We start from the raw sequence: 16,987 nt of genomic DNA on the forward strand, positions 1-16,987 counted from the left end.
GTTTTGTTTCTAAACAGTATCTGTGTGCTAATTTCTTTCATAACAGATTTCCACATAAGTACTGACATCATTTGCATTTTGAAAGTGTTTCTAAAGACAGCAAGGTGGAGCACAAGCTCCTACACATGTCAGTCATTATGAAATAAACTCATACCTTGGTAACCACTGCTGGTGAAAACAGATGAGAGGTTTTGGAAGGCTTTTCCAATCCTCTGGTACTCTTTTGGCAAAGCTGTGGAGGGAAAAAAAAAGGGAAAATTTATGCAAACATGCAGTGTGAATGAAATATTCTTCAGTTGACAAAGTACTCAACGTAATGGACCTTTCTTTAATATAAACAATAATTACAGCACAAAGTGTTTGTGTGCTATTCAGTGTCATTGCAGTGACTACATACGGCCTGTACATCTCTTCCAGTGCTCGTGGCCCACAGTGAGGATTTCCTTCACACCATCGTCCATGGATTTGGTAAACTTACTGAACTGCTCACATTTCTGTTCCCTTTGGAAATAAACAATGAAGAGGTGACATGTAAGGAAATTGGAAGCTACACTATTAACGTATGTGCTTTAGGAGATGCTTTTCTTAAACTATTTTAAGTGGTTTATTTATACTGTAGTTAGATTCATACTTACACCTCCAAAAGTTCCATGTCTGGGGCTTCAGGTTCTATTGTGGAAAAAATCATGACCCCAACTATCTCGTCCTTCTCTGCTTTTCTCTTACCCATCTTCCAGTCCTGTACCAAATAAACTCATATTAATAAAGCCAGGTCCTTAGTGAAAGGTATACTCCAGTGGTTCTCAACTGGTCTAGCCTATCCCATACACATAATAAGAAACTCACCCAAATTCCCCAAAAACTTCAACCACTCAAACTTATCTAACCCTTAAAACACAAATGATTGGGTCAAAAAAAATATCCTGTATTAGAATCATTGTGTTCATGTGCAATTATTTGTCATTTTGGTTCAAAATACATATTTTGTCCATATTAGGTATCATATTTAGGATCACACCTGAAGATGTCATGTTTGACTTATTTTTCATTTCTTACCAGTGTAAAGTAGCCAGAAAAAACTTAAACAACAAACAGAAAAATGCTAACTTTGATGTTTGTTTGTAAGCACTGGTTAGATATCAAGCAAACTTATTATTATTAATACACAGCTATATAAATAAATACACCAAGATTTTTTCTTTTTTTCATAAAACTTTTCTTGTACTTGTAACATAAATATGTTGTTAATTCATAAAAACAAAATAAAAAACAGATTAATCCTTTCTCAAATGACTACAATAAGCTTCTGTAAGTTTAAAATAACTTTCATGATGGCCTAATAAAGGGGTTTTACAGGCCTAATACAAATATGAACATTTGCTGTATCTTGCTGGGGCTATACCACCAGACTGGGGGCTGTGCAGAAGATCCAAAGCATCTACATGACATGGACTTTTTGCTCACTGTTGCTTGTGTTTTGCAGAGTTACCAGCCACTCAGCATTTCCACAAGCCTCGATTTTGTTGTTGGGAAAATACATTTTACATGCCAAATTGGGAACATTTGGTTTGAGAGGAAAATAATTCTACATTTTTCCTCATCACCATGACCAGTATAAGCTCTCCTCTTAATAAAGCACTTCTCCCTGTACTTATAAAACAGAACATAACAGAGATATCAGTCATACTTTACTGTCAGACACAAACACTAAGACGCTGGAGATAAAATGTTCTCATTTTCACAGAAACAGGTCATAAATATACTGAAATATTTTTTGGCTGATTCTGATTTTCCTAATCTGACCTGCTGATATCAGTTTACCCTATACCAACTTTCTTTCTCTGAAGCACTGTAATTTGATGAAAAAAAAAAATATTCTTGGATATTCTGTAGTTTATATTAAATTTGCACTAATAATAAAACACCGACTGTTCGTTAACTGTTATCATAAACATATAAAAACTGCAGCACTCTTACAAATCTCCAACAAAGAATAAGTATCAAACTCTGTTTCCCATATCTCCTTAACCTTATGCAAGTATTTATGGTGAAAGTGTCAGTTTTTATACTTTCTTTGAAGTTTAATATAATTGGAATAAATCAGATCATATAAACAGAATTTTTTACTTTATTCATCTGAATTCTCCTTGACTCCTAAGTTATCAGTTACAGATCCTTATTCATCCTCTGTTTCTCACTGCCTAAGTGAACTCTATTCAAAGTTTCAGTGTCTGCTACCTACTAATTATCAATATACTGAAAACCTATAATATACCTGCCAAGCGTTTAAATAACGTACCCATATATGCTGAGGTGTCAATCATTTTTGTGTCCCTCTATAAACAAATCATATTAAGAGAATATTAATCAAGTCATATTTTAACACCCATTGCTTGACACATGATAACATCTAGGCCTATGTTGTATACAATGAATGTTGACATGCACACACTGGATTTGTAATAGTGAGTTCTATTCATTTGACTACATACAATAGTCTCCAAGTTAGCGAATTATTATACTTCTTAAATGCGCCTGATCTTGCAGTATGCAGTGACTTCCTGAGGTATAAGGTTTCCAGATTTTGTCGTTGTGGTCACCACTAAATATATGCCTTTTAACCACAGCTGATAAGTATCAAAGGCTTGCATGATATTCAAAAGAAAAAATACATACAAGTTATTTTTGATCAACCCCTGGAAGCTTGAGTTATTAAAACCAAACCTTCTGGAAAATTATAAGGATAAGTTAAAATTTCAAACAAACATGTTTTTGAGGAATACCCTTAATATTAAATGATAGCAAATAATAATTACAAAGATGGATTTGTGACCAACTTGTACATGTAGAAGTTAATGGAAAATGTTGCATGTTGGGCCCTTTATGGAACAAAACATTACTGAACAAAGGGCAGGACTAAACAAATGTGTTTAAAAAGTGCATCATTACAGAAGCCTAATGCGACAATACATTTAATTTTACCCTGTCTTCCCATGACAATATGCAAATTTACACTGTAGCCTGAATAAGATGAGTGCTATCGAGGATCAGCAAATGTATAATAAACATGTTACAAGGACCAGGAGCTCTTCAATGGTATCAATAAATGACTGTCCAGGTTATTTGCAATTCAAAGTCCACAGTAAAAAATGGCAAACTGAAAATCTGAGGCACTCACTCTAATGTAATATAAAAACCTGTATCTAACAGAGATGTGTCTGTGTGTTTCAACTCAAACAAAGCTTCAGTAGGATGTTTGCCTGCTCTATACATCATAGACTTTTGGAAAAAAAAATTTTTCACACATTTGCAACCCACTAAAGCAGCTTTAAGACACACCTTTGGGTCCTGACCTACCAGTTGAGAACCACTGACCTACTCTATATCTGTATAAGAACAAATGCGATCTACATTTTATCAAAAATTAGATTTAACACTAAAAGCAAACCTTTCAACCTTACAAAATACATACAAGTCCACATTGCAAATCATATTCAAAACCACGATGTAGAGGAAGGGGGAAGAATCAGCGCACCTTTTCATCTCTGTAGGTGAGAAAAGTCTGGAAAACTTCACTGCTGGAAACAACAGGGTGCCTGCACATCCTAGTCATCCAACCCTGCAACCGCTCCATACGCATCTTTATAAACTCTTCCTCAAATCGGCCTTGAAGACCGAGGGTGGATACAAAGAAAAAGAATCAGTGTTGTGTTTTTGCTAGCAGTGCTAAGCTTAGCTGTATTGCACATTTGGATCGTTCAGGTGCTTACCTGTCACCTGCTTGTCTGGTAAAGAGGGGATGGGGATCGCTGACCCAAATTTGTCTAGTAGCCGCTCATACAGCCAATCAAAGTGCTTGTATCTGTGATTGACAGGTCGGTTTGTGGACTGAAATGGAAAAGAATTAAGTTAAGAACAATGCTAGCTATGAAGGAGGGGAAAACACTATTTCATATAATTTTCCCCAAATATTTCTAACTTTATTCAACTATTTATTCTTAAAAAGCTTTTTTTATCCAACGTACACATGTAGAAATTATTTGATCCTCCAATAATTTAATTTATTACAAGCAAGAAATGCATAATATATCTTAATGCGCTCATACTTAATCAGTGTTTCCTTTAAGTTTAATCCTAGATAACATCATCAAATGTGTCTCTGGATACTCACACTAGGTGTGATTTGGTACTCTATGTAGCTCTTAAGGCCATACATCTTTGAACCTTTCTTGGGATCAGCAACCACACAGTCGAGCTGACTCTCAGGGTACGACCACACAGGACCAACTTCTCCCATCTGAGCAGAAAAACAAAACAGTTTAGAGAACTGCTGCTATTTGTGTTATGGCACATAAACAAACCACTGAAAAGTATAAGAAACAATGTCAAACCATGCAGAAAAACTCCTGAATACACAGGGTTTAAGATATAACTTCAATATTCATACAAGTAACCTAAAAGGTATCTGTAGTGAGTCTACATGTGTTTATGACCCCTTTTGGTCAGGTAAGTTGTTAAATAACTGATATAACAAGTGAAGCCATCTGGTGATGTGTTGTAGTAGTAGTATAATAACCTACATAGACTGGTAGCTTGTCTTTGCTCTTCGCAAGCTGCTTGCATAGGAGGTAAAGCTCCGGACCGGACTTGGAGAAACCCGGGAACCTGCTCAGATAGAGAGAAAGAGAGATACATTTTAAAAAAAGATGCCCACTCTCTTTATAAGCTTTTTGATGTAGTTAAAGCAGCTCTCTTTAAGTGGCAAGTCTTGAACTTCAGTAAACCAGTGAGTCCTGTTCTGTGCTCATCATGTGCACAGGTGATGCAATCTACATCCCTGCCATCAATTTCCCACTTTCCCACTGATCTACAGGTGGTGGCAACAGGCCAAGATAGCAACAATGCACCAACACATTCATGGAGGAAGATGACCTCCAGCAAGCTGGGGGGGGGGGGCAAAAACAAGTTAACAAGCTCAATATTAAGTGATGCTTTTGAGTATTTTTGGTTTTAACAAGAAGTGAATATTTCCGTTTAATCAAACTGAACTAGCACTAAAGTGTGTTTCATTTCTTAAAAATATTTTAGTATAATTATCTGTATTTTCAAAAAACACACATTTGCATATTTTTGCAAATGTAAATTTGCAAAAATTTCCTAACAAGTCATTTGCAGCATTTTAAAGGTTTTAGAACCATTAACGCTCTCCTAAAGCTGGATTTTTTAACATAAATTATCATATTTTCAGCTAACTACTAACTAAATACCTACTTATTGAGGGAGATTTTCATTGAGGATCCGTGGGCTCCTCCTCTCTGTATCGCTCCGCTTTCTCCTGATTCTGACTCAGCATAACCTCCACTTGACTTCATGTCATCCCAATCATCATCCCACTCATCGTCTTCTGCTCCTGAGGGCATAAACATAAAAGCATTTATTTTTAGATCAACTGCACAACAAGTTCAGGTACAACCTATGCAAAAGAAAAAAAAAGGACAAGACAGTGACTAAAGAGACAGCTAGATGTTGCACAACTAGAGTTTAACTGATGTGATCTAAAGTATATTAAATAAAATAATGTTTTAATTGAGGACAAAAATACAAGCTATTCATTAATATTCTTAATATTCAGCATTAGATAATATTTTCTGTTTCATCTCATTAGAAAGATATCTAAAGATGCACCAGACAGTTACCAAAACAGACGTTCAAAACAACATTTTTGCTGATTTCTGATACTAATGTGATTTCATTGTTTCTTTTTCTGCAAGACTTCAAAATTACGACATTTCTGTCATGTTTGAACACAAACAGATCAGAGTGTCTCCAGCTGCTCACTTTTTCTGCTTAGTAAAAAAAAACAGCAGCAGTTAGATGTACTAGATGCCAGTGTTGATACCACACAACAGATAAAAACCTGCTACTGACATCTGTTCATGCCCCATTATTTGCAAATGTGCTGATGTCTGTTAATAAGGCTGATATCACCAATAACAATGCTGAACCAATGTGTCAGTGCAGTTCAAATTAACGCCAAAGAAAACATGTGTTTAATAACATGCAGTACATGTACTTTTAATAGAACCAAGTAAACATTACATCATGGCTATATACTGTATACCAGGCATCTGCTGTTGATTCTAAATGGAAATTGACACCAGTTTTTCATCCCTTAATGCTGCTTAAAATAATACAAACCATTAAAGCATAATCTTAAGGGTAGTGCACTATCAAAATAACTTTTGGGAACAAACAGATAAAATATAGCCCAGGAAGATTTGAAGTATATGCACCGAAAAGCAGGAATAATTGACTGATAAATGAAACTTTGACAGGATGCATAAGACACCGTGTCATAATGTAGATCCACAGTCATTTACGAAAACATTGACACAAATATATGAAAAGCATGCTAGTAAAATACCGGTCTTTTAAGTAGGGTTAGACCCATTATTGGCCTTTCTGATTATTGATACCTATAACTGGCATTTAGCCAATCATCAGCATGAGCATTTTATTTTAGCAATAATTAATAGAATTAACTGGAAAATGTGCTACTCCACTACAAGATGCCTCTCCTCTTCTGGCTTTTTTTTTTTTTTTACCTATCTACTGTTTTTGACATTTGTTTGATCATTAAAGATATTGTTACATGAAGTCATAAAGGAACATTTGATTTAAAAAAATACAACAAGGTGAAATATAAAACACAGCGTTAAGTTGGAGTTAACCTGGCTGGATCACTTGAGCTAGCTTGAGCTAAAAGTTAAATATAACTTTGGATCCTTTCTGCCCACATAAAATAATGAATTATCTTAAATCAAACAACCTAGTAATAAATAAACTGAAAGTGAACATCCGCTAAGCAAACAATCCCACAAAGAGGTTATTAGCATAGCTTAGCAAAGCCTCCATCATGATGATTTCCCTAGTTTTTAGAGCACAGTAGTGACATTTGCTAAGAACCCTCTGTCTCTAGCTAAAGTTCAGATAAAACACAATCTCATTATAAAACTCATAACACAAACTACTAAAAACATCTGAAAGATGTCAGTGCCTTAATATATTGGGTTCTGGATATCACGAATACACTGCATTTACTTCATGCAAACAAAAGTTCAGTCACTTTTCTCAAACATGTCAGAGGTTAGACTCAAATCTATCTTTCAACCTTCACACAGTACAGTTAATAAATTAATACCAAGATACAAACTCAATAATTCATGCACATGCTTTTAAGACTGTAAATGATTTCCTGTAGTTATCTAATAGAGACTCTCATCATAAATATTAATTCCAGTCCACACACAAACATTAGGAAAAGCCCCACAGGCGATGCAGAGGATACCTGTGTAATCAATTAGGTAAGGATATGGGTAGATGTCTTTGGCAAGAGAGAAAGAGAGAAATGAAAAGTCTGTTAATTGTCCTTTTTGCCTTTTATTTCCTGAGTTCTCTTTTAAAATAACAACTGCAGAATTTAAAAAACAGGTTCAGTAACCCGTCCTTCTGAGTCATGCATGAGGCTAACTTTTCCACAGTCTGACAAAAACAGAATCATGACTTGATCGTCCAATTCCACGTGCTGGCAGCATCTGTGCGGAGGCACGGACCAGAGACAGACTGAGCTGAGCCACATCTGGGAATTCAGATCACTTCAAATCTGTAAGCCTCTGAGCGATACAGTATTTTTAAATAGATTAGTTAAATAGTATGAAAACCGAAGTACTTCATTTAATTCAGAAAACAACATAAAACTCTGTCCTGACTGGAGAATATTTTTCTTATGCTGGTCCATGAAGTAAATCCCATCTGCTAAGTGTTATTTTCCAGGACAAGTTGACCTATATTTCCCTCTGCAAAACATGTGTTCAGTAATCTTCCTGCTGAACATAAAATGCATTTCTCAAGACTGAAAATCAGGAAAACATTACACATTCAGCATGTTTTAATATTCTCATGAACTCAAATCATTGCCTGTCTTTTGCTCAAGATGCATATCCACATACCAAATACGCTTTATACTGTCAAACATCCAGGTGTTTTCTTACTTTCTCATCCAAACAGATACTTTACCAAATACGTGGATAATGATTAAAGATTAATACAAGTTGTGTATGGAGCAGTTCAAGCTACTTCTATCAAGAAAGTTCCAAAAAGTATCCCAACCAAAAAAGTACTCTTACATCTGACTAGGTAGATTTAAATGTACAAACAATTACAATAATCAAACTGGGTTGCAGAAGTCAGCATTATTTATTTATTAGAAACAGCTGACAACTCTGTAAGGGATATACAGTTATATTTTGGGCTCCAGAAAACCACCATCCATCTCAGCCATGTTGTCTTGTTTAGAAAAATAAACATCAAAGTAAACTGTTTTTCATCAAAAGCTCTAAAAGTGTGTGATGTTTCCCTGCCTGCAACCACATGAATCATCAATCTGTTTTTAACACTACTTTTGTTTTGCTTTATTATTGTTGGTTACTTAGAATGGACAGTCAGAAGGAGGATTTCCAGGACCTTGGAATTTTATCTCTGCTTTTCACAGATGATGTGGTTCTATTGGCCTATTCTGCCGGGGTCCTCCAGCAGGCATTGGAGTGGTTTGTCACTGAGTGCAATGAGATTGGATTGAGGGTCTGTACAGTGGATTGCTCCCTTCAAGCCTCAAGTGAAGGAGTTCAAGTATCTCCGGGTTTTTTTCATGAGTGAGGTTAGAATTAACCGTGAGATAGACGCATTGGTACAACATCAGCAGTACTGCATCAGACCATTGTGGTGTAGAGGGAAGGCAAGAAGGCAAAGCTCTTAATTTACCAGTTGATCTTCATCCCAACCCTAACTTTTTGTCATGAACTCAGGGTAATGACCGAAAGAATGAGATCCTGAGTATATCAACCACAGTCTGTTTGAGACATGTCCAAGGGCCTGATGATTTCTATTTCATTTGGCAAAGTCCATATCATGCAGTTTCTCTGTTTTCACCATACTGAACTTGCGCAACTTCTACCTCAGATACGGCAGTTGAGCTCTCAGCCTGCAGTGATGAGACAGACTTACAGCCTGTGAGTGTGCTAGTTGTTGCTCTGCCCTCCTCCATCTGTCACTTCCCCTTACTGAGGAGTGTTCTCATCTAAAGCAAAGCTCCACAAGGTTTATTTTCTGAAACAAATATTCCTTGTTTCCTTTAAATGCCCAGTTATTACCTAATGAATGGGAAAGCCTTTAAAAAGTTGCATCTACCCCTGCCGGTAGGGTCTGTGTCATTATTTCATCATGTTCATGCTTGCCTGTGAATCTGTGCATTGGGTTTAAAGAAACTCAACATCCTGAGTTAACACTCAATCCAGGGTCTGAAATAAGCATCAGGTGGAATTTCTGTTTGGTTTTTAAAAGTTTCAGAGGACTATGCACCACATGATAGGTAGAAGTTTGTACCAAAATAGTCATGTGTAGGACAGTTTAAATTGTGTTTGGTGCAGCTTCCGCTCTCTGCCCTCAGTTAACACCAGGGAGTGGCTGCAGCCCAGAGACCTCTCATCTCTCACTTACTAACTTTCAGGGAAAACCAATTGGACCACACTCAGAGTGCTTGTAACTGGTGGAATGATGATGTATCATTGTTGTATTAAATATATTAAATCTCTGTGCAGATTTGAGTGAAATTAAAGATATAACTGCTTAAAACAACCTTTCTCCCTCCTTGTGTCTGTATTCCTACAGCTGACTAACAGCAATCAGCAAACTTATGCTCATAATGTTATAACACAGCCTGATGTAGACTGATTTGTGCAGACTGTTACACAAAGCACTAAAAACTGCCAACTTCAGTGCAAGAGCAGCCAATGGTGACCATATAGAATAAAATATCTATAAGTACCATGATTTAAATTAATTGATATTCTCTTAAGCCCTTATTGCTCCTGTAAAATTCCACCAAAACACCTAGGAATGAAAAAAAAAGAACACTCCGACAGCCTTGGCCATCAAAAAAAGAACTGGACCAAAAACAACGTACAAAAAAACAAGGTACAAATTAAACTGTGGGTTAACTGTATTGTTGCACCCCTAGTGCATAATAACTTGTAAATAACTGCAATTCTTCTGTTAATTTTAGGTTCAGTTTTCATTGAAGTTATCATCAGGTAAAGAAAAAACAAAACTGAGTCACCAGTTCCCCTAGAAGAATGAAACTTGTCATTTTACAACCATTCCAAGATCATAAGTGGTGGTTGTACTTAGCTTAAGTATTATTTCTCCACAACCAATAATGGTTTCTTACTGAGAAGACATTCCTACCTGGGCCCTGGTAAGCCTGAGGATGACCCTGTGATACTGCACCCCAGGGGTCAGCACCACCTTTCCCAGTCTGGGTGCCCTCTGGATTTGACGCCCAGTTGTTGTTGGACCCACCTGAGGGGTCAGCGTTCCACACCGACCAGGGATCATTACCGTTACTTGCCTGAAAGAGAAAGAATCAGGAAAACTGACAAACAAAGAAGGAGAAGCATGTCTGATACTAAATGTAGTGTAATCTTATTTGGAGACTATTTAACAAGAAGCTGTCAGTGATAAACAACATGCTTTTCAAGCACATGATGCAGGCCTGGCCTTGAGAGAGAAATCTGTAAAGATAATCAGCTTTATGTTAGTGCTGTTGATAAATGCAACTAAACCGAGGCAGTAGCAACAAATATCAAAATAGTACAAAACACTGCTTTTTTAAAAATGTTCATGCTTGTAATGTGCAAACTCATGCACAAATACACCTATTCATAATCTGTAAACGTTTCTTTTTTCAGTTCTTACAAGCTTGTTGCACAACTGCATGCAATGTTTTCAATGCATATTTAATGTTTTAGACCTCTATATAAAGTTCTGGTCCTCCCATGCATGAAAATGTATGTGTGGCTTTTGTAAGGTGATATTAGCTTAATGCTACCAAACACCAAGGGGCCCAAACACAGAACTAGTGCAGGGTCATTTAAACAGAAAAGGCAGTAAATAAATGACAGTAAAATGTCTGCAATGACACTGACACAGCAGCAGGGCAGCAAGAAAGAACACTTTAACAGCATTTTCCTGCAAATAACAAATTGATGTTTTATACATTAGCGATTCAAAACTGCATTCAAATTTCTGAATTTATTTGTGAGATTTTGATAAAAATTTGAGGTAAATTTTGGTGTTCTGGTCTAATGATTTGTCTGTGAGATTACTGGATTTCATGTGAGCTATGAGAATCGTTGACACTGATGGTGTTGATTCATACACCTGTGATAACGTGTAGGTGTCCATTGGTTTCATGTGTTTGTTCTGAAGTGCAAAGTGAAGTTGAGATCATGCTTTCTGCAGGCAGTAGGAGTAGGAGGGGGAGTTTGCCAATCAAAGAAAGACGGGGCATAAAAGGGAGGTTTGGTGAGGGTGGAGGCCTCCGTTTCATGCCTCTGGCCTCATCCACCTCCCTGGAATAGTCGGTTACCTCATCAGGGGATGAAAGGTAGGGGGAAACTGGGGTGTCGGGGGTGTCCGGCTGGGGACTTAAGCCCACAGCTTCAACCTTGAGAGGAAAAAGAAGGTGACAGGCCAGTGGTTAAGGTTCACACTCAGCAAGGGAAGGGTTAAAGTGATGCTGGGTGTAAGTGTGTGTATGAGAGAAAAGAGCTGAGGGATGGAGGCTGACACATTTCCTGTGCCTGTATTTCTACTGATCCAGCAAGATGGCTCATAGCTGTGGAGCTTCCTGCCTGCTAAGGACAAGAGATTTCACTGCACTTATTTCCTCTTGGTTCCATTTCTAGAGCTAAAACCACTGTCCGTTATAAAATACATGACCAGGATGAATATCTTCAACAGCAGCTGCTCTCACTTCTGCATCTCTGAGGTTCATACATGCTTCATGAACGTCAGTAAAACTGTTGTTGCTCACTTCTGCTTTTTTCTTCAAAATAAGCCATCACACAGAGGGAGTGGGAGAATGGGACTATGAGAGGTGCTTCACTCTGAGGTCTCAGTTCTATGAAAAATGGGTTGTGGTCTCTTACATTTCCAAAAACTATGCATCATCTCCTCCAGCTGTCTGCTCTGTCTCAAGGTCAAACTGAGAAAGCATAGAGTACTCTGATTACAAAGAGGTAAGTGAACCTCTGCTCATCACAGAGCTGCAGTCTGAGCACCTTTCTGTCAACATAAAGATGATACACAAGGGGAAAGGAAACTTTTATGAATTTACTGAAAAGCCAAACTTGAAAAATGTATTGGGTTTCTCAGTTCAAAATGAAGCAAGACAAGAAGAAAACAACAACACTTCCAGCCTCGTCATGCATAACAGCTCCACACGTCTCCACACATGAGGATGAATCCTTGAGCTGCTGACAGCCCTGGTCATTTAATCCAGGATTATTTTAATAAAGGAGGAGTCAAAGTAACATTCATAGACTTTATTCATGGATATCTTATTTTTACATCATATAGAGGCTGTTTTTCCAGGTTAGAGCAAAGTTTGACACTTGTCCAATGCTGTGGCACAGTTACTACCAACTCTCAGCAGAGGGTAATATTTCACTCTGACCTCCAATTTCCACATACAACGGCTGCGCCATAATCCACCAGCAAATTGCTCCCTCTCTAGTCAATCAGAGCAGTTCCACTGCCCACGTCCCAGTCCAGCACGGGCACATCCCTGAAGCACAATTCTGCTCTGCTTTGTTGGAGATACACTGCATGTCTATTTTCAGCACTGGCTGCTGCCAAACCATGCATATCCATGTGAAGCAGATCTAGTCAAACAGCCGGAAAAACATACAAATTATTAGGTAACTTCAAAATGCAACACAAAGCACAGACTCCTGCTCATAAATTATCACCATGTCAACATCATGTCTCATCCTGCAGCACGAGCAAAAGGTCAACAGAAGGTCAGTGGGTAACAGAGCTACTACGGTGCCACAAATGAAGAAAATTTCACTTTTTAGGTAAAAGCCACAGAATTTGACATGAAACCACAGATTCTTTGTGGCAAACATTCACCTTTTAACTTCATAACGTACCCACCCTTGGCCGAAGCAATAAAATCATGGAATCATGTTGAAATGAACAGCTAATCCCCCCCAAAAAGACAAAGTAGTCCCCAGCTATTATACTATTCCTGTGTGAACTTGCAGTTCTCCTGTGATTTCTGCCCTCTTGTCTCTGGCTGATCAGGGCTGTGCTTCATTATGCAGAACCCTTGACATGCTTTCAGCGTGAGGTTGCATGCCTTCAGTTAGAGCAAAACCAAAGAGCAGCAAAGCACAGCGCAGCTGTTGTATGTGGAAACTGCACATAAGGCCTGTTTTATGCTCCTCTGTCGAAGCTACGCCATTGCATACACTGTATAAACCCTACATAGAGGCTCAAACTGGTAGCCAGTGTACACCCCCTCTAAATCTGTGTCGAAATGATGCATACTGCAAGCTCTGTGATTGCTGCACAGGGTACTGTGTGGGTACAGCCATATTGTGTGTACTCTACAGTGAGATTAATGGATGTAGCTGGCAATTCTATTAGTCAAAACTACTGACGGCATCCAAAAATGCATTTCCTCATCCACATCTCTCTCAGCAGCCATACTGTACATCTCCTCTTATGTCTACTCTTTTTTCTTTTTTGCAGTAACTGCAGTAAAATCAACTCATCTGCTGTCATTGTAAGCTCCAACTCCAACATAATATGCTCCCTTTTAGCTTCCATTATTTCCTGTACACAAACAAGCTGAAAATGTAGCGAGAACTGCCATAAAAATTGCAATGCTAAGTAGCATTTGGGTAAATTATTGTAGAGCACCATTAAAACCAAAAAAGACCAAGCATGTAGGGCTCACAATGGCGGCTGCTACGGCTTTAATGCTTTTTGAAAGGAGGCCAATTCGCAAGGGAAGAGGCCAGCTTTTCCCAAATGACAGCATACAGGCTCATTGAAATTGGCAAACACAGCAACGCCATACAGAGACGCTGTCTGCACTGCAGAGCAGTTGGGATGCATTTAACTCCTTCGTGCAGGTTTAGTGGGTGAAAAAGCTGTGAAATCCTGTTAGAATAAGGCCCTTTATTTAGCAAGGCTACTAAAGACTGTACATCAATTTACAACTCTGGCTTGAGGAGTGTGATGATTTTCTTTACTTAACATACACATTCCTTCATCAGGTCAGGTATTGGGTGGTCTTAATACAAAATATATAAACCCTGATAAAATACTAATAAAAATTTAATGATATCAACGCCTTTTTTGACACCACAGCAAGAATTATCGAATTTCTAAACATCCAAGGTAGTGTGTTGTTCTTAATCACCGGGAATGAGATATCATTGATTCATTTGCGCAACTTGAGGCAGTGTAGCTCCTCAGCTTTGTCTGTTTGAAAAAGACAAAAATAGAGATTGTGAGCTGCAGATGGCCTAGTAGTTGAGTCCCATGTATGCGGGCACCCATGTTCAAGTCCAACCTGTGGCTCCTTTACTGCATGCCATTCCCTACTCTCTCATCCTTGTTTCTGAATTTATCCAATGTCAGAACTCTATAAGAAAGCAATAAAAGCCCTAAAAATACACCTTGAAAAGAAGAGATTGTATAATTTAAAAACATGGTATTTAAAGGATCTAAAAGTATCCAAGTATCTGAGATTTGACAGCCCCTGTTCAATGGATTACCTGGTTTTGTGCAGGTGCAGATGGGGGAGCGTAGGCATCAAAGATGGACAGATCTGGAGCTGCAACATTTCCAAAACTTGGGGCAGGTGCTGAGGGTGCTGCTGCTGGGATCGATGGAAATGATGGCTTACTGAACTACAAATGAGAAAAAAGAAAGACAACAGCTCCAATATGAGATCAAATCCAGATACTCATGGGTGAGTTAATGACTTTCAAAGATGCATTCTTCCGTGGTTATGTGATCAGGTCTTCGTGACATTCCTTGTCCTCTCTGTAACTTTCTCTGTTCATCCAGGATGGGAACAAAGACGGGTTTGACACTGAATTATCTGCTTTATCACTAATATTTAAATTCCTCTATGGGTATTTTTGTAGTCCAGCCTTCTTTTGTTTTGCAGACCTTTAATGCAGCAGTGTGCACTGAAATACAAAGTAGTTTCTCAAGAATAAAACTGTGTCCTGATAGTATTACATAAGCAGCGAATGAAATCGCCATCAGTGGGTTTTAATGACTCAGAAACACAATCAAAACAGAGCAGGGGCAGCTGATGAGGTTACTTAAGGTCAGACAAACACACATCCACACAAGCTCACTAGCTAAGTAAAGCAGATGGTTGATATCAAACTGTCTCTTGTTTACACAGACACTGCATTGTTAGATGGAGCCACTAATGTGGTTTAAAGCCAGGCTAAACAGTGGAAAAGTCTGCACTTTTCTTTCAAATGCAACTCTCTGTGTTTCTTTCTGAATGTCTTCATAGTGAATCACATCCCCATGATGTAGTCAAAGCTACTGGATCAAACTGGATGCACACTCACACATACGCAAATATCTTCATCAGCAAAACCCTAAAGGAGGCACATCCTGTTGTGATTTCAGTTTAAAGCAAGAGACAGCACCGCAGGCTGCCGAAATACATCCTCCACAGTAATGACAAATACTTTTTCTAATGAGAGAGACACAGAGAGGGCACAGACTGCGCATCTCAACCACAGATCAGGGCTGCTCAATTCCAGCTAAAATCACAAACACTATCATTTTGACTGGTATTGAGATTGCAATTATAAAACATGATTTGCCATTGATCTGACAACATTAGCAATGTATAAGTGTGTTGACTTTCTGGTACACACCTGTTTTTTAATTTCCTTTGGGGCTTTTTTTTTTTACCTTTATTTGAGGGATAGGACACTGGCTAGAGCTAGAGACCAGAACTTGGGGAGTGACATGTGGTGAAAGTGCCAGACTTGAACCCAGGCCACCTGCTTACATAGGCCACAACCTAACAACCGGGCCATCTGTGCCCCACTTTCTGAACACTTTGAAAAACAAGCAATGAATGAAAATAAGTTAAAAATATAAAACAATAGCAACTTTATTTTAAAAATAAACAGACTAATAAAAAATAAATGACTGTGTTTATGAGGTGGTGGTGATGTCCTTCAGTGTCCAAAATAGTTGGACAAAATCAGCCGAAATTAAACCTTGATCAATTTCCCAGCCCTACCACAGAGCATGATAACAGATGCTCCACAGCATTTTTCAACAAATGCAAATGTTAAAAAAAATACATATCTCACCTCGATGTAGTCCTCCGGCACCAGCCCAACTTCTCCTCTGGAGTTCTGTGCTTCAATCCAGCCACCTCCAATGCTCTGAAATAGAGGGAGACCCAGAAGAGCATATTAGCATAAACAGCTGAGGCTGATCCAGGCATGAAGAGAACTCAAACAGACCACACTCCTGCAAATATCATATTCATTTATGCCATTGTGAAACACTGCTGCAGCCAAACCAATTGTACTAGTGAGACTGCAAACACCAATTTTCACCTGTTTCTGAATTAAACTTGAAAAGATTTAAACTATTCATTCTTAAAAGGATGGGACACTTAAAGCAGTTATATAAAATATGCAGCTTTATGCATATTGTTGGCAATGGTATCAGTATCAGCAGATATTAGCTTAAAAAACATAATTATTGTTAGCGGCAGATATAAAAATTTCTGCCTATACTTACAACCAAGGCTGCCCATAAGGGGGGATAAAGTTGAGAGTTTTCTGGGGCCCAGCCAAACTGGAGGCCCATGGAGGTCAGCAAAATCATGGTTCATCGTATATAGGCTGTGATAACAGTATTTCATTTCTCACCCTACATAGCCACGCTATAATGTGCACAAATGCAGGAAGCCAAAAAAATAAGTTAAGGACACTGAAACAACATTAAGGGAAAAAATGATTAAATATGTGGGAATTACGGCAGAAATAAGTCAAAGAGTGGTGAAAAGGGGTTAAAA

The 16,987-nt window shown here is 38.2% G+C and overlaps 1 protein-coding gene across 4 annotated transcripts in view; it reads right to left on the bottom strand.

Annotated features, from left to right (window-relative positions):
• snx9b (sorting nexin 9b) overlaps window positions 1-16,987 on the bottom strand; it is a 29,064-nt gene that overhangs the window by 5,661 nt on the left and 6,416 nt on the right. Inside the window, exons 3-14 of one of the 4 annotated variants that reach the window (XM_041805058.1) lie at window positions 16,272-16,346; window positions 14,691-14,825; window positions 11,486-11,563; window positions 10,303-10,465; window positions 5,272-5,410; window positions 4,581-4,668; window positions 4,172-4,297; window positions 3,771-3,888; window positions 3,536-3,666; window positions 636-739; window positions 398-501; window positions 155-232 (exon numbers count right to left, since the gene is read on the bottom strand). In XM_041805058.1, coding sequence (XP_041660992.1) covers window positions 155-232; window positions 398-501; window positions 636-739; window positions 3,536-3,666; window positions 3,771-3,888; window positions 4,172-4,297; window positions 4,581-4,668; window positions 5,272-5,410; window positions 10,303-10,465; window positions 11,486-11,563; window positions 14,691-14,825; window positions 16,272-16,346 — 1,339 coding nt within the window. The remainder of the gene's footprint in view (window positions 1-154; window positions 233-397; window positions 502-635; window positions 740-3,535; window positions 3,667-3,770; window positions 3,889-4,171; window positions 4,298-4,580; window positions 4,669-5,271; window positions 5,411-10,302; window positions 10,466-11,485; window positions 11,564-14,690; window positions 14,826-16,271; window positions 16,347-16,987) is intronic. The other 3 variants (XM_041805059.1, XM_041805060.1, XM_041805061.1) reach the window with 3 other exon arrangements.

This window comes from Cheilinus undulatus, linkage group 14 (genome assembly GCF_018320785.1).
Source record: "Cheilinus undulatus linkage group 14, ASM1832078v1, whole genome shotgun sequence".
NCBI classification, from domain to species: Eukaryota; Metazoa; Chordata; class Actinopteri; order Labriformes; family Labridae; genus Cheilinus; species Cheilinus undulatus.